We start from the raw sequence: 19,135 nt of genomic DNA, 5'->3' as shown, positions 1-19,135 counted from the left end.
ACCTTATTGTCCCTCCTGCCCTTAAAATTTAACTCCTTGCATATTTTTCCACCAAATACAGTAGAGAACTTAACTGTGAGTGGAGAAAAGAGAGGATCAAGACTTTAAGGCTTAGATCTTAGTATTGAGCAATAAAGTTTCAAGCCTTAGACATATGACTTCCCTAAGGATGATGAAATATGTTCAGGAGTGCCTCAGGCACTTTGGATTTAAATTTGATCCTCATTCCACAACTGACACTTTAATTGTAAGGCCTTTCTTAGCCTCACATCTATGAGACAGCAGAGGTGCTTTGGCAGACACACAATAGCTCTTTTGTGAAAGCAGGTTCACATTCGCTGCAACCCTGCCCTGTTGGCTGATTGCTTCTTGTTTCTGCTCACCTTATGCTCTTCTACATGTTTGTGCAACGAAGTATTAAGACAGCAATATTCCTCTTCAGTGGTTTAATATGGATAAATGATTTTATCCCTAAATAAGTTTTTTTTTAAAAAAGGGAAAAAAGGGTACCTTGAAACGAAAGAAGAATATACAGAAGTCTGCATTAAGTAAACATGGCTATGAAAGCCAAAAGATAAACCTATGTATTTCCATGGATCCCATTCTAGTCAAATTCACTGAGTTACTAATGGGATTACCAGATGGGTACGAGCAGGTCTGTCCTTGCTCCCCTCTCTGCTCTCCTTGGGAGCACAGTGGCAGTGACTGGGGAAGAAATAAACTCAATCTCATAATGTAATCGAGGCCAGTCAGAATCTGATGTGTCCTGGTTCTGATCCATGCACGATATTTGAGGAATGACAAATCAATCATCTTTCACAGATGACCCAAGATGGTCAGTTTCGCTGAAGGTTTTACTGAGCTGGACCACGGTCCGTGGTGAGGGCACATACCACCACTGCATAGCAGCCCTGTGTGCATTTCACATCAGCAGCAGCAGGGAGAAGCCTGAACCTTGTCACCACAAAGCCGTTAAATTCAATTTCAACCAGCCCTCCGTTCTCTGGAGAGCTACACTCAGCTCCACATGATGCAATGCTCTGTACTCCCTCTATCATGATCTAGGCAGAGTTACCTCAGCCTGTTACCTCCAGTCATCCCCAACTCCAAACTATGAAGTGTCAGCGATGTTTTTTCATGACTCACCTGCAACCAGCCCACCTTCCCCTCAGCATAAGCAAGCCACAGAGGTTTTCCTGACTGAGGACTTGATTTAGTCTCCTACCAAAGGACACTTGCTCTTGAGATCCTACAGGATCTCAAGTGGTCGTCAACTGCTGCACCAGAAACTCACAGTTCTCCCAGAGGTCTTGCAAGTACTTGGCTTCTTTGACTGGGAAATATTATTATATTTGTCCTTTCAATTTACAAAGATTATTCTGAGAATAATTTTTCTGTTAAATATTTTTTAAAATATGACACAATGTTTTAATTTTTAAGCAGCAATATACACCACTTATAAATGTAGCAGTGAGAAAGCCAATTATTTAAAAAGGTGACTAAAAGCCTATAACCAGGTGATCCTCAGACAGGTGATCAATAACTACCAGTGAGCTCCATCAGGTTCTTAGGTACATTGGGGACAAGTAATTTCAACTGTAAAAATTGCACTAATGGTACAACACATATTTAAGGTTAATAATTCATTCTCCATAAAGTCACTGATTAAATGGACATTTTCTCCACTTTTGGTATAATCTCAAATATTTAATTTTATTTTGATTTTATTTTTTACTTAATCACTGTTGACAATCCTATTTTTAAAATGTCTACTTATTTTTTGTTATTTCAGTCTAGTGCTATGTTAGGTGTGCCTTTATTAAGAAATGAGTAATTTAGTACTACTTCTCTAATTACTGAGGCTAATATGAAAAAAATACTAAAAATTAAACACTGAAAAACTGGCAATGAAATTATTCGATTTGGTATCTTCACGTGAAGATTAGGAACAGTTTTCTGAAACACAAACCTGAGGTAATTTTTCTGGAATAGGTTCATTCTGGAGAGCTTGAAGGGCCTTCATTGCAGCATTATGTCTAGCAGCTTGACGAGTCTTTCCTTCACCAAAAAACTCACTGTTGCCAACAGTTAACTGGACATAGAAAATTTTAGGCACTGGGCAGTGATACCTGGAAAAAAGTCACAAAGAGAAAACAACAATAAAATTTAGGAATTTTAGCCAACCATTTAATATAATATAGAGTAGTACTTGCAGATAAAGCATTATCTTTTCTCACAGAATAAGACCCAGTAGCCAAACACATGGACTGCACCTCAGCAAGGCAATTGGTAACTCTGAGAGCAGCTCCTATGTACAAACCATCTCCTCACCTACACTTGTGAGCTCTGCAGTGAGCTCTACTATCTATCAGCCCAATAGCCCAGCTCTGCTCTCTTCTTGGTTTGAGTCTTGGGAAGATGAAAACCTAAGGGGAACCAAAAATTCCAGTGGAAGCCACGCCTGGGAGACTACTTCTGTCCCACAGACAAGTGGCACGGAGGAAGGAGGATTGTGAGGTCGCTCACATGCAACTTGTCAGTATAGCTCAGCTCTAAGGGGCAACAAAAGTCAGATGGCAGAGAATATACCTAGCAGAAATGGGTCCTCATTTGACAAATAACCTGTCCATATTTTACAGCAATGTAAAAAAGCCCAGGATTCCAAAAGCATGGCCAAAAGTAAGGTCCATTACAACAAAACTAGACTCACTCAAACACAGTACTAGATTAATTTAAACAAAGTACTACATTTTTCTCATTCCTCTTAAAGGATGCTTTTTAAAATATGTTCTCTCTACTTTCATCTCTGGACATGGATGGTGATTTTTTGGTACGAAGACTTTCTGAATTTTCATTAATAATTGTAACCCATTTATGTCAACTGTAAAACAAAAAGTTTACCAGAGAGCAGCACACTTCAAAACCAAACAACTGCAAACAAGCACACCGGTCTCAGTGTCCTTGAACTTTGTGCCTAATTCTAAAAATACATTTATGTGGAAAGAGCAAAACCATAACACTGGCTCCAACAAGCCTCCGGCTATAGGGCCTTGGAGGAGTGAGCTAAATTGCCTTTATGACATGCAAAAAGTGGGTATTTACTTTGATTTCTTGTTTACAGTTTAACACACTTATAGGGAATTATTAAGGTCTGGAAATGCTTTTGCTTATGCAGCATTTTCACAAAATTATAGAATAACTCAGGTTGGAAAGGCTTCCGGACATCATCTGGTCCAGTGCAGCACCCAGAGCACGGTCAAGCTCTGAAATTACTCTGTCTTATTCAGGCATTGTCCAGGATATTGCAGATATCCTCAAGGATGAAGATTCCACGACATCTCTGGACGACCTTCCAGTGTTTGACCACTCTTTCTGGAAAACAATTACAAACATTCTACATGCCTAATGGAATTCAAACACCATGCTGCCATTAGTTAACTAAGCAGCTGTCAAACCAAAGAAACAGACAGTGCAACAATGTCAACTTCTGTCCCACTCCACTGCGTCCTTCTTTGCTTCTGACATAGAGCATTCAACCCTTTCCTCCCTCTTCTTCTAAAAGCAAACACAATATCAAGACACTACCAATATGACAAAATCTACAATAAAAAAGTACAGAGGCTTCAGACTGAGATTCACCTCAAAAAGAATGTCAGTTTTTCAAATGAAAAAGGATATAGGGTATAAGGATTTCCCCTATCACGCTGTCTTGTAGGCCCTTAATTACTTGTGTGTATACAATTGGAGTGGGACCCCTTCAGTCCTGTTTAATTGGTTTTAGGGTCTCTCTTGCCAACATCACCCTTAAGTTTTTGCCTACTAACTTGGTCCATCACTTCTTGCTTGGTTATAGGTTAACTCCACTCTCTGTCACCTTAAGGCTCTCTTGACCAGATTACCCAACCTTTTGATAAAGATGCTTGCTCCACTTGGTCAGGTGGATCCCATCTCTTACAAGCATCGATCCTCAAAGAAGTTGCCACAGTTGTAAAAACCTGATCTCTCTTGTCATGCTTACTATGCATGTCCCATCACAGTATCATTGAATCCTAGCAACAGCTCTGGAGCTAGTTCTGACTCAAGGTCTTTGATGCACCAGGGAGAGCTGCTCCAGATGGTGCTAGGAACCGTGTCATGTGGTGCACCACCACCACTGCTGAGCACACACGCACCATCCTCAGCAGTTTCTGACTTCCTTCTACATGAACTGCTGTGCAAACTGCTGCATCTGCTGGTTGTCTCTGGGAATGGTGTTCTAGGCCCTGCACTTATATGTGCTTCTCTGTAGTACCTGCTGAGAGGGTGCTTGACCCTCTCTAATCAGGAAACAACTGAAAGGAAAGCTCAATGTAGCTTTTGATCAGGAGTAGCTGACAGCTTACTGGCAGCTGCTGAATCTTGCTAAAAGCCACAGCCTCCAGTAGCTATCCTTTCCCTGCAGCAACAGGCACCCTCAAGTTCCTTGAAGAGTTCCCAGAAATCCTCTCACCATCCCAGAAGATCTCAGAAGATGTAGAAATAGAGCCTGGAAATGGCTGCATGTGTTATGCAGCTTAGTACAGGACAAGCCATATCATGCAAAAGCAGTAGACACCTTGATAGCATGTCCTACCTCATTACTTCACAATCTTCTTTAAATAAAAAGAAATATAGTAGTGCTGTTAGCAACTATATATATTTAGGGAAAACACAATATCCATCGGAAGTTCCTGTTTCCTGTTGAGTTACTAGGCCTACCTTTTCCTCCATTGCATGCAAAGGAGGAAAGCACGTGAACTTAATCCACTTTATAAACTCAAATCCCACAACAGGCCTTTGCGTTTTCCCTCCCGCCTTCCCACCTTTTCTTTTAAAGAGTGTTTAGGGAGCTATTTATGTGATAATATGGAAAAATTATATTCAGCCCATGGCTCTAGAGCCTCGGCAGCTCTTTGACACTGGCAGAATGATTAGGCTTTCACATGGTTTTGATTAAACTTTTCTTGCTCTGCTTGGCCTCAAGCAGAGTTAACAGAGCACTGATAATATGAACATTGCCAGGAAAGTGCAAAGGAGCACCTGAAATCCTCAGAAAAGGGACTATATCTGCGAGGATATTGGCTTCTCTACAACAGAGAGCATGTCAAACAGAAACAACATCCTCCTCTTTTCAGTGATGAGGACAGAGACTGTATTAACAAAAGCCTCAAATTAATCATAATATTAGAGTCTGAAAGTACAGTGTAACAATTAAACTTACTTTTCATAATGAATGATTCTGCATCCTAAAGATGTACACTCATGTAAAGAACAAGCCTATGCGAAGATAAAATTATATATCTGCCACTGATCATTAACAAACCTTCCCAATATATTATATATGAGGGGCTGAAATAATTTACCATCTTCTGAATGTTTATCTAGAATTTGTTGATTATTATACAATAACATATCAGCACAATATTTTCAATCACAGGAACACCTACATGTCAGTCCTACGCTCCTCAGTCCTCTGTCACTCTGTTCAGCCACAGAACTGAAACAGTCAGGATTTCAAACAGCAACGCATCACATACAGACTCATTAGGCTTCTATAAGTTTTTAAATTACCTTCATTTAAAAAATATGCATCTCCCTGCCTTCTACATGGTAGCTATGAAGGCTAGGATTTTCCTTGGAGAAAATTCTTATGTAAAAGCGATTCTGAAGTGATACTGGCACACTCCTCAGAACATAAGCTGAGGAGCCAAATGACAGAGGATTATAAGGCTAGAGGACAACAAAAGGACATGTGAAATGATACATTCAATTCAAGAAAACAAAGTGTGATAAAGGATAATACACAATATAACCTCTAAAAACAAGCTCATTTTCATCTGGCTCTTCTGGACATTTGTGATTCTTAAGAAGATTCCTCGAATAGGAGGTCTGGGAAGCAGGTTCCCTTTATTCCCTCCAAGTTTCAGAGCATCAGTAATCTACTTTTTAGCTAATGCCACTGGTATCACTTTAGAATAGTCAAAATGAAAAAGGGTATTTGCTCCATGACCGTGAACTTGAATGCCAAGTTTCAGCAGTGAGTAAATATTTACAACTAGTTATAAACCCCTAAAAATAGGGGTTCATAACAGAAATGCTGACAGACCTTAACTAAGTTGGTGTGAGCGGGCGCCACTATAATTAAATAAATCACCAAGGTCTGTTGACAATTAGAAAACTCATTTTGGTTTGCCACAGAGACAAACAAAAATTCTGTTCATTATAATTTTACTGGAATATGATGTCATAACATGTAAGCATACTGAAACAATCTGCTGCTTTTCTAGCCAAAATATTAATTGCATACTAAGGAGCCCTTGGGGCCTCTTCCTTTTTGGCCATCAAATCCACTCACATAAAGACAAATAAAGTATTAGTACATACGTTATGCGTTCATACTGCATTTCCTGCATTTCTCTGGATTCCTCAATAGCATAAATGTTTCTGATAAATACTGTTACTTTATTTTTAGAAGGGGAAAAAAAACAAGTGCAAGTTGCAACTCACAGAAACCAGGAATTTTATTTAGATTTAGCTTCACGTTAAAAACTCAGTGAGGTTTTCTCTGAATTTTAATGGTCAATATATTCTACAACTATGTAAAAAAGAACAAATAAAAACTATTATTTCCCCACTACACAAGTTTTTTAGGAAGTATTACCCTATTCCCATTTCATAATGCAAAGTGAAGAGGAACTGGGACCATTTCGGCCAAGATGAAGACCACTAAAATACAAGATACAACACGGTATGGGAAAGTCATTCTTCAGATGCCAGGTCAATGCTGAAAGGGTCATTCTCTGCACCTTTTCGCTCTGGCTCCTTTTCCATATGAACTCAATCAAGCTGGCAGCCCTGCTGGCATTGCTTAATCAGGAAAATGCTGTGAGCTTTGTGAGTGGAGGGATAGAAAGACACAGACTATGCAGGGAGTAGGAAACAGCATTTGCTGTGGATAACTTTTTCTCCATAACATTTGAAATTTCTCTAGGGGAGCAAGTTGCTTAGTGCAGCTGTTCCCTTCTTATGTCCTATTTTTCTAAGCAGTCCATTAGCCACGTGCATGAACTCACAGATGTGAGTTCTATGTTTTGAAGAAGGAAACATCCAGTATAGTCACTTTTGTCTTCATACAGTGCATCTTCTGGTTCTTTCAGCAGGTCCACAACACCACCTGGGAACAAAGAGGCTCTCTTTTCCAAGTACTCCTTTTGAGAACTACAGTTCATTATTCCTGAATTGTGTCTACTACAGACCAGGCTGCCTGATCAAGGAAAGCCTATTGGTGAAGCCTTCTCGCTCCAGCTCCAGGAAGGATTGTTCTCACAGGCTCTTGTCCTGCTGGGGGACTTCAATCACCCTGATATCTGCTGGGAAAGTAGCATGGTGAGCTGAAGGCAATCCAGGAGAATCCTGGAATCCTCTTAATCGGTCTAGTTAAAGAGAGAACTTAGCAGCAACTTAGGGAAAAAAGAGAATCTATCATCTCTGGAAGGAGGGTCAGGTAACTTGTGAGGACTACAAAGATTGTCACAAGGTCATGCAGGGAGAAGATCAGAAGGGCCAAATCCCACAAAGAACTTGATTTGGCCACTACAGTTAAAGACAACAAAAATTTCTATAAGTATATTGGCAGCAAAAGGAGGGTCAAGCAGTGCCTCCATCATCTGTTGCATGCAGAGGGTAGTATAGTGACAGGGGATGAGGAAAAGGCAGAGGTACTTAATGCCTTCTTTGCCTGTCTTCAATATCAAGACCAGGGCATGAAGCCCAAACAACATGGATTTATGAAACGAAGGTCCTGCTTGACCAGCCTAATCTCCTTCTATGACAAAGTGACCCACTTAATAGATGAGGGAAAGGCTGTGGATGTAGCCTGTCTACACTTCAGTAAAGCCTTTGACACTCTCTCCCACAGCATCCTCCTAGAAACACTGGCTGCTCACAGCTTAGATGGGTGGATCCTGATGGGCCCATGAGAATCTCATAAGGTTTAATGAGACCAAGTGCAAGATGCTGCACCCGGGTTGGGGCAATGCCCAGCCTCAATACAGAGGGGGATGAACAGATCGAGAGCTGTCATCTGAGAAGGACTGGGGGGTGCTGGTGGATGAGAGGCTGGACATGAGCCAGCAATTCTTTACTGTGAGGATGGCAAGGCAGTGAAACTGGTTGCCCAGACAAGTTGTGGATGTCCCATCCCTGAAAGTGTTCAAGGTCAGACTGGATGGAGCTCTGAGCAACCTGTTCTAGCGAAAGGCCAGGGGTTGGAACTAGATGATCTTTGAGATCCCTTCCAACCCAAACCATTCCATTCTATGATGAATCAGTCTGGTTTTTCTCTTCTACATTACGTTCACATCCTCCAAAAACTTTCTTAATGTAAAGTGAGCAAGCCTCACTTTTAGCCATAGACATCCCTTATTTGAATGCTGACCTCCTCTCAGCTACAAAGGTGAGATTTAAAAAAAAAAACAAAAGCATGTATCCTCGTCCCAGATTATTCTCCATTTGAAAGAGATGGTGTTAAATTATAATCCAAATCTTTAAAAGCTTTGATTTAATTTGATTCAGTATTTTTTCACTATTTAATATTTGCTATGATCAGTTATGAAACCAATTTTGACCTATTTGTAGAAAATCTTTATGCAAAAGAATAGACTATGTAAGAAATGTAAAGTATAACCATGTGATGGAAACATAAAGAAACAGAAAGAGATTGAAAAGCATCTGTTCATTTTTTAAAAAAATAGAAAACATAACAAAGATGCTTCCCATTTTAAGACATAGAAATTCTAAACCTTCTCTATTTCAAATGCAAGAATGTAAGCAAATCCTACATTAAGCGGTCAAGATCCATGAGTTACAGGCAACTGCATAATGTAATCCTCTTTATCTGTTAAGGTCTATTAGAAAACAAATGAGATTATGTGCCTCTGCTGGGAGGATGATCTAGAAGCTGAGTTGATACTTAGGAATCTCCTGATGTTCAGCTTGGCGATACTTTTACATACTTTGTTTTGTGTCAATACTATCTTTTAACTTATATAGCTTATTTACTTTTTTGTTGTTTACCCTCCAAGGTGAGCTTTCCCATTCCCTTACAGCCTTTGCCTTGCAAGGGAACAAGTCAAGGTATTTCAGAAGTCTTCTGTATAAAAGCCTACCCAGCATCCTGATTATCTTTCAGAGCCCTTCCCCATACTTGCTCCTGTTTTTAAATACAAAAGCCAACAGCAGTAAACAATATACTAAAGGCTAACAGTGCTCTAGGTAATAGCAATGTTTATGTATCTTTACCAGAAATATTTTGCTCAACACAACAATCACATTTGTCTCTCCACTAATTCAACCACCTTATTTTTTCTTAGTTTATCTAGTTTATCTTCCAAATAGTTAAGAATATAACACTCCTGTTCTGTGATTTCCAACTGAATTACCCTTAGGTGACAACAGAGGGTATTAGTATTATTAGTGCCTATGTTATTAATCTTACATTTTACACTGGAAAGATCTAGTCTCATTGCATTTCTAATATATCGGCCCCGACAATCATCCAACTCTTCCTGACTATCTTGATCTTCCTGTGCAGCAATGACAGCCTTCTCCATCTCATGAACGTTTTCCTATTTTTTGAGCAAACACCCTTAACAAAAATAATTTAAAAGGTTGCTTCTAAAACTAGAAGAACTGTACTTAATAATCTTCCTCCTAGTTTGACTTTTAATACTGCTGATTATTTTTCTTTTCCTTTCCCACCCTGCATTTCTTATACAAATCCCCATCTCCTTCAGTTTAATGAAAATATTATCCTTATCTAATGCTATAAAATGCTTAACAGAATCCCACAAATCTAAGATTTACTTTATTCTCTTTACCTAAAAAAATGAGTTGACACATAACATGTGAGATTAACACATTAATCAGACACAATCTACCTTTAGTATACAGTAACTTCACGCTGAGTTTTATACCTTTTTACTTGCATGTTTTTATTTATACTTTCTTTTAAACTTTGTTATATATTAATGATGATTCCCTTTTCTATCTTTTTTTCTTCTTTTTCTAAGCTAGAGGCTATGTAGTTCCTTCAAGCAGTACGAATAACTTACTAAAAAAAAAATTGACTCATGTTTTCATGATCACAATATCGAAACATTCTTGAGTGAAAAACAAGAGGGAGGAGGATTCAGTTTAACATAACATTATCTAATGTGGAATCTTCCCAGAAGAATTTGTGATGACAAGACGATAATATTGCCACATCACTATTTCCCTAAATTCCAAGTTGCTCAATACAGACATTCTACTGAAATAAATATTTCATTATTTATTCTCTGCATTTACCACTACTTTGTTTACTATTTATAGTATATATGTATGTAAAGAAGTAAAAAACAGTTGCTCATGAAAAGTAATTAGGAGAAACCAATAGAAAGCTCCAGACACAACAGACTTTAACAGTCAGGGATGAAGCTAACAAATAATAGAGCAAACATATTGAGGCAGCCATGGAGCACTAGTTATAGAGAGATGCTTCCATGAAGAGTAAGTTCAGGTCTCTGCTTCCACTTTTATTGCTCTCTCTCCTTCAAGCTAAACCCCTGAAGTTTAGATGAAGCACTTGTCAAAGTGCCAGAAGGGTCTCAAAACCAGCCCAAATACCTTTTTTTTTAAAAAAAGAAAGAGAAGCTAGCGCAAGAGATACGTGAGGGAAAAAGAAAAAGGCTAAGAGTAAAAGGAAAAAACCCAGGGGAAAAAAGGCTCATGAGAATAACATTCAAAAGTTATGCACATTGAAGACTAAGATAGAAAAAAAAAACAAGGGAAAAATAACAATTAAAATCAAGAAGACAGCAGAGAACAAAATGTTATGTGCCTCTGAAGAAGTATTTTCATCTATCAGTTGAATAACTAAGTAATGAAAATGGTCAACAAAACTTCAACTTATTCTTGACTGCAAAACCAGCATAAATAACATAAGAACATAAAAGAACACTGCCTCCAGAGTTTAAGACATTGGAAAATGTCAAGTGGACAATGCTGAAATGGAGATGGGGGCTGGGGGTAGGAAAAGATAAATACAAGGAAAAAGAAAATGTTCTTTTCCATGACACAAAACAAAGTACAATAGGAATAAAAAGGAAAACATAATGAAACTGTGATGCATGCTGCATACTTAGAGGTTAAAGCAGACATCCAGAAGACAAATATCTCAAACTCTTATCTACTTCAGCTCATAAAATTTCCCATGAACCGTATTACTCACTAATCTTTACAAGCATGCAGAGTGGTTACTAAGAATGCCGTCCAAATATCCATTACAGTAAAAGAACATAAACAATGTTGCATATCTGACTACAGTATCGTTTTCTTTTTACATAAGAAACTCATGTCAAAAAAAAAATCATGTCATTTGCCAGCCTAGACACTAATCAAATGACAGAATGAAGTATCTCACTCATTTCATTTTATCATGTATTTACAACAGTAATATAATATTAATAAAAATGTTACTAACAAAATCATCTCAGGCCTAGTACTTCACAGGAATTAATTAACCTGAAAGTCCACAGAGGAAGAAGGCCAAAGAAAGCTCACAGCATAATTCTCAACATCCAAATTAACCTCAATTCAAATAATTAGTGCGTACTAGGCTACATTCTTTTCCCACTTGGATGAATGTAAACATACAAACATTAAATTGCATTATTGTGAGTAAAAATTTAACCTATCACTTTAAACTTGGCAATTAAAGGACTGAAAGTAAGAATAAGATGAAAAATAATTCTGACTTAGCAAGCCACCTCTCAGCAGCTGAGTGTAGTTAACCGAGGATGCACACTCTCCTACATCACTAGTTATCAGCTCTGCAACCTCTGAAAATGGCTTCTATCCAAAAATATTCCCATCTGTTACATCAGACTTGCAAAAAGAATGTGAGCTAGAGAGAGTTTGGGCAATTGGAAAGAGAGGGCATTTTATGTTGTCCTGCACATCATACCAGGATGCTGACCCAAATGTGGATGGCCTTATGAAAGAAGCTTAATCTACAACTGGGAGGGAAAGGGAAGGAGTCTATTAATCAACCATAGAAAAGCCTGGAAGGGGCAAAAAGGTCAGAAACCAAAAAGATCAGTGGTGAAGTCTTTAAGTGCTTTGAATTCCCTTCTACTTGAAAGCATACAAAGAGCAGATTTCCTAGGAAAGCTTATGAATAGCAGACATAATACTCTTTCAAACTTTATTGTGCATAATGGATTTACACCAATGACTGACAAGTAAACAGAAATTCATTGTTAATAAAAATGCATAAGTGATGCAATGAAAGTAGTGGTGGTCACCAACGCACAGCAACTTGTCTCAGTTGGTCCAATAAACACAATTTAGTACTGAATATTAATAAAGAAAAAATGTTAGATCACATTGGATCAATACACTAAAATACAAGATTGTAGACTTGCTAAAAGGTAGGAAACGTAAGAAATGTTTACAAGATGGGGTGGAAGTTTATTCTAGAAAGAAAGAACTCAAAAAAACCCTTGAAGGACAGAGATAACAAGGACTGTTAACATGGAATCATAGAATCATTTGCTTTGGAAAAGACTTCTAAGAACATTGATTCTAACTATTAACTGAGCACTGCCAAGTCCTAACACCATCCTTAAGTGCCATATCTACATGTCTTCTAAAAATACCTCCTGTGGTGGTGACTCAACTACTTCGCTGGACAGCCTGTTGCATTGCTTGACAACCCTTTCAGAAAAGAAATTTTTCCTAAATTGCAAAATGGTTAATATGATCTTTGACTTAGTAAACAAGGTCAGTATAGAGATTACCTTTACTGAAGGAAAGCAAGGCTCAGCTGCTGATGTCCACCTCCTTAAGAATTCTCATTTCTGTTTCACTCACACTAATGTCAGACTTGAATCTAAATCAGTAAGGTGATTAGACTCCACATTCTCCTCTTTTGTCATGGAACAGAACCTCAAAGCTATGAGAGTTTTGGGTTGTTTTTTGTCCAGAGGTGATTTCCCTTTTAATCACAACACTAAGGGATTCAGCCTCATTTCAGTAACACGTGTAATCCACACAAATCATGGTGCCAAAGTACAGTGATGAGTACCTGTGAGTGCAGCTATCCTTTCTGTGACAATAAAAACCAACTTAAACTGGCATTCTTCTTTAAAACATCCTATAAAGACAAGCAGATCTTCAGAAGATCCTAAGAATTAGAATTTCAGAAGAGATGTCAACTGTACTCTCTTTCACAGAACACAAGCACCCACCAAAATCACTATTATAGACAATATTTGAAGAGAAACTGTTAACATAGTGGTTGCTGATTAAAAATTCTGCATTCAGCATCCATATATTCTGTTATAAAAGAAACTTGAAAACCTTTCTTCAGAATATTTAATACTTTCTCCATCTGTGGTAGAACTTTCAGTTCAAAAGCAACAAAGACCTTGTAAGGAAAGAGTTCAGTCAGATCTTACTGAGTTACAAGCTGTTAAAAATTAGCTACTAACCTTCTTTCTGCTTGCTTCCCTCAGGAAAATTATGGCAGCATCTCAAAGTAAAGTTTGAGCTTTAACAGCAGTTCATCTCTGTCATTACCAAAAAGAGCAGGCAAAGGAAAAAAAACCTATTTACTAGTAACCAAGGTTCAGGTTCTGGACACAGCAGAAAGGCTTTAACAACAAAGGAGACCACATAGGTTTGTTTCCACTGAACCCACTATCTCTCAGGTGTCTCGACTGAAATATCCTTAGTTCAGCAGAAGTACAGGAAAAAGATAAGGGTGAATAAAAAGTTAACTGTGTGGAAAGAACAAAACACACTCAAAATATTCCTGCTCCTGGAGGAGCGCTCTGAATCAGTGCTTGTTTTTATACTTACCAACAAGACTAGTCTTCTGTCCATATCCTGAAAGGAAAGCTGACTGTTTTAAAGGCAGATCTACGGAGAGAACACCCAGTGAGTTGCAAAGCCAACAGACTGAAGAGATTCACAAGGTGCTGGGACAGGCTGTTGGCTCTGAAAATCTTTGGATTGAAGGTTTACAGGAAGTTTCTATAGTGGAAGAGTAGTGTTGAAAGACAGACATTAGGAAAGCAAAGATAAGGATTGTATTACACCGCTTTATGTTTTCAGCCTATGTGAGAACACGAAAACTCACATCTGAAACTTGAAGACACATCTGGAGCCAGATGTACTTTCTCCAGAGCAGAGAAAGATCTGAAGAAGTTGAAAGCCTAAAGAAAAGAACCCTGTTCACTGAAAGAAGCTTTAGAAGAAATAGTCCGAACATCAGCCAAGGACCACAAAAAGAAAGGGCAGTCCCCTTAGCAGACAGAGTAAGAAAGCAAGTGGTCTGGGAAGGTCACTGTACCCTGAAAGAAAATGAATAAAAATATTAATTACGAAAAGATTGAAGTATTAGGGCTTAGAACCTCCTGTAAAAATAGGGCCAAGAGGTCATTGACAAAACTACTTAATCTTGAGAAAAGACTGTTTAGAATGTTGCAAGAGTGTAAAATGTCATGCCCGACACATTGCATTTTAGGCATGATGAGTGATGACGTATCTAGATGCTCTACAATTAAGGCTAAAAAGATTTTAATGATAGCAGGTAGGTGCATTGACTTGGAGAATGAAGAGACGCTGTACTGAGAATACTACCTGCAAAGCTTGCTCTCTGTCAGCTTGATTTTTAGCCTACATAACATTAACAGCTGTCAAATAATACTGTAAATACACTCAAGAGTATACATTTTATTGATCCCTGATAGATTAAATGCACCCATTAATGCAGTGGATGGTAGTGACAGGATGCATTTACCAGAAGGATTATAGGCACATTGTGCCAGGACACATCATCCAACACCATTTTGTGCACGCTGTGGAAATTCATGATAACAGGGTGAGGGGACTGCAGAAAAATCATTTTTTGGACAGAACTTGATGGAATCTATAGATTGTATAGCAGAATCCGGTTTTCTGATTCCAGATATATGCTATACGATTTAAAACACTGTAGAAATTAAACATTAGCTATTAAAAAATTTACTGCAGGAATAAATATCCTCTGTCATTTAAGGAATCTTAATTTGTTTTAAGCCAACCATACTAATCACTATTGTCTAAACTGATAGCTACTGGCAATGGCAAAGCTCATCACCTGCAAGCTCCCTTGCCACTGTTCTTTTGGGAAAACTATCTTACGACAAACAGATGTTTCTGCTGTTTTAAACCAACAGGAAATGGACTGACTCTCTCCCTTTTCCTTTCCTAGAAACAGATACCAGCAAAGAAAAATCCTAGCACAGCTGTACTCAACACTTTTCTTATAACAATATGTCTGTGTGGGAGGCAGGCAATGAGTGGGAACAAACAGGCCAGGGGAAGTGAAATGTAGCATGCAGAAGAACACAAAGAATTAATTTAGAAGTCTTTGAGTGGATTATTACACCATAATGTCAATACATTAGCAGGGGAATAAAAGGGTGATGTACGAGACTTTGCTTTAAGATATGATCTGAATCCTATCTTAACTGGTAATGTACAAAACTGAATCAACTGGCAATCTCAGTTCTTTCCAAGTGAATAGATGTTCAAGTCATCAGAAAGTTTCATTAGTATGAACAGACTGCACGTTCAGTGGCCAAATTTCAGTCTTATCTTTAGGGAAATGTGTTTAGATCAAGCCTGAAGAATGAATTAATATGATGAAATGTTTTGTGCAGATAAACCAAACACCTCAATTGTCACTGCTGGTAAACTGGCACCTTTCACTCACACTACATTTACATAAAAAAGGCAAACTGCCATTGAAGTTACTGCATTACAGTTTCAATTATTATGGGAGAAGAAAAGTAGAAGAAAATGGTGACACAAAGCCTTGCAGAAAACCTAGTTTTGATTGATTTACGCTGGAATTATGACATTTTAAAGTCATGAAAAGCTTCAGAATAGAAAAAGGCAACTTTCTTTGAAAGAAAGCTTCTGCTGAGAAATTCTTCCACAAATTCATGCTGCCATCTAATGGTCTGAATCAGCCATTTCCAGCTGAACAATTAAATTGTTAATCTGATCACTTGCATTACTCTTTGGACTATTCTTTACTTCCCTAAGTTTTAATTCTTTGAAATCCACATCTGTTGTTCAGGATGAAATGATGGTGTATTTAAGGAAATACAACCTATTCTAAATCAAACTTTTAATTTCTATTTCCAAGTAGTTTTTAATATTTCCTCCAAGTTTTTTTGCCCAAACTGTTGGGAAGAGGGCAATAAGTGCAGAAAGGAGTTTCTGCAAAGTCAGTCAGTAAATGTCTTTACTTTATCTCTTCATCCTTAAAATGCAAATTTTAAGGACAACATTTTGCAACACTGCCTGGAAAAGCAGGCAAAACACCTCTGACTCTTTCTGGCCTTTTTAGAGGAGGAATGTTGTACCCTATGGCTGAGGTCTGAAGCTGACAAATGTAGCAAAGTAAAAATCCCAGTGGCACCCTACACTGGTCCTGGTTTATTCTCTTATAACCAATTCAACACAACAGGCTCCAGAACTGAGTCCACTTCAGTTGGGAAGCAAAGGCACTGGTCTCCACAGCCAAACAGCTTTTTGTAGCAAAATACCACTTTATTCAATCAAAAACACTTTAATACTTGCATGCCTGCCTCTCCTTAAAACTGTTATTACCCAGAGTTTGTTCTTCTGATACTTTTCTTGCCTTCTTCTCTCTGGGGAGAGATTTTTATGTTTTTTCAGTCCTTCCACTGTGGTAGTCAAACGACTCCCACTATAGTACATAAAATTACTACAAATTTTAGGATTATTTCTCAGTGTAGGATTCAGCTCTAGATTCAGATGCCCAAATTTAGGTATTTGGTTAATGCGTAGAAACCAAGTTGCTATTAAAAGTGAAGCTCTGGAGAGATCCATATGAAATGTAGACAACCTAGTTTAAGGCATGATAAACATCATTCTAGACTAGTGATCACTCTGACTAGTTATAATGGTTATAATGGGAGACTGAGTTTCTAATGAGCAGGCAGAGACTATCTGAAAGGCATCTGAGCTTGGATCTGAATCCCACCCGCATTGTAAAGAACCACACCTAACTGCACACAGCACCATTTCAGATGTAATTGTGCACCTAAAACAGCCACATGATGTGACACAGGACTGATCCATGAAACAACAAGTTTCCCATGAATAATTGGAGTCCTAGTGGATTAAGTGAAATGGTATGATGATTGAACATCAGTTTTAGGGATTCCTTCAATTGCCTGAACTTAGCTATGCAGGGCCATTTGAAATACTCTAGGGTATCTTGCCTGACCTTCAGCTGCCACTCCAGTAAAGGTCTCCTCTAGGTCTTCTGCCAAATCCACTGGTCCCATGTGAATGTCTCAAACACCCTACAAAGTCTCAAGTGGCACTAGAGGCCTATGTTTAGGCAACTTAGTGTCCTCACATCTGCCAGAGTATATATGCTTGGGAAAAAAATCTGCTTTGTACACAGCTGTGCATAAAATCTTCCTCTCTTGCAGCAAGCCCCAACAGAAAGCCTCAATAACTGGAATTCGGGAACAGATAATGGGCTAATCATGTGCCTAGAGTCATGAAAAGTCTCCATGGAGTAATCTGAACTTTACATTTTCCAGGCTACTGGCCGATCTAATCAATAGTAGATCAAAATCTTTCAGATCCAACTACACTTTACATTATGTGCTGGGCTATTTGTGCCTCAAACAGATGAAGCTCTCCATGTAGAGGAAGGTCTTCTGCTAGAAGGTAAACAGGGTGCTCAAGCAGTGCAGAAGAACATCTAAAGGTCAGAAAAATTTCAGACTTCATTCTCTTCCTGTAAATTAGATAACTGGCTTGTTTAACTGCCAGGTGTACTTTTGGAGATGACAATCTCAAGAGATTTTTACATTGTCTCCTGCAGTGCAACCCACTCACTTCAAAATCTGGCTTCTACAGCTGTTCTTCCAGATAGATTTTGCTTTTTTGCCCCTCATAGGACTATGTAACTTTTGTGAAACAAATGAGGTTGGGTGAGGATTTAGAGTGCATTGCTATGCACTCATGTCAAGTAATACTTTCCTCAAATCTTTTTCCTTTTAATGCGCATATTAAATCTTTAACTCAGCATTCATAGAAGAAACAAGCTTTTCATTTTATTCCATTCTTTCACCATACAATCTTTTATTAATATGATCTGACAATTTCAGTAATTTATCCAATAATCATAGAGTCTATTCTCCCTTTGATCATTAGATTGGATAACATGTTGGTCCACTAGGAAGCTAGCAGTTGCAGATATATTTGGCCAAAGACCAGCCCTCAAACTTTCTTTCACTATCCCTCCTTTTTAAAGCAATTGTTCAGTATTCAGGCACTGGTCCACAGGACTGATAATTCCAGGAGCAACTAAGTTTAAACAGCAACTGAGTACCCAGCAGGTGAGCCGCCTACCCAGTAAGTAGGAACTACATGCCCAGGTAGGGTGATGCCCCCTGTGCTTACTGGCCAGGCAGCATAGGGGGCTCCAGAAGAGGCAAGAATATGCTGCTGCTTTTGGACTTGCAAAGATCATTCATTAACATCAAAATAAAATGTGCCTGGAATGACAGGGCTGTGAAGAGAAAGAAAAGGAGGAACAGTCTATGCACTCTCCCCAATGCATTAAGGAGAAAGGGGACAGTCTTCTCCTTAACCTGTAGCATACAACGTATGTACAGGGAGAAACAACCATAGACAAGGCTAAGATGAATGCTCAGTGCAGCAGAAACTGTCCAAGTCCACAGAAGCTGTAGTTTATCTTAGGGATACCATCACTTTGCGTGACATGCTTGCAGAACTATCACACCATCCAAATTCCTCAAAATCAAGCAAGAAACTGCTTTAATTACTTTATTTCCGTTCTTTAGCTTGTCATTGTTTTGTATTTCCTTTGTTCCTATATTTCACAACTGTTTTTAATTTTGAAAGCTTTTTTTTTTTAATAAAGGTTTTTCAAGCTCTCTAGATTGTGGTAAGACACATTTTAAGGAATTTTATACAATAAGAAAATAACTTCTGAATTTTCCCAAAACACAAG

At 38.4% G+C, this 19,135-nt stretch overlaps 1 protein-coding gene across 5 annotated transcripts in view; it reads right to left on the bottom strand.

Annotated features, from left to right (window-relative positions):
• STAU2 (staufen double-stranded RNA binding protein 2) overlaps positions 1 to 19,135 on the bottom strand; it is a 168,656-nt gene that overhangs the window by 117,796 nt on the left and 31,725 nt on the right. For all 5 annotated transcript variants that reach the window (XR_004354254.1, XM_032674434.1, XM_032674442.1 and 2 more), the window contains exon 6: positions 1,970 to 2,129. Coding sequence is in view for 4 of the 5 variants with exons in the window: in XM_032674434.1 (XP_032530325.1) it covers positions 1,970 to 2,129 (160 nt within the window). In the remaining variant the exon portion in view is untranslated. The remainder of the gene's footprint in view (positions 1 to 1,969; positions 2,130 to 19,135) is intronic.

The sequence above is a fragment of the Chiroxiphia lanceolata genome, chromosome 1 (assembly GCF_009829145.1).
Source record: "Chiroxiphia lanceolata isolate bChiLan1 chromosome 1, bChiLan1.pri, whole genome shotgun sequence".
In the NCBI taxonomy this organism is placed as follows: domain Eukaryota; kingdom Metazoa; phylum Chordata; class Aves; order Passeriformes; family Pipridae; genus Chiroxiphia; species Chiroxiphia lanceolata.
This window is presented reverse-complemented; position numbering and strand designations above follow the sequence as displayed.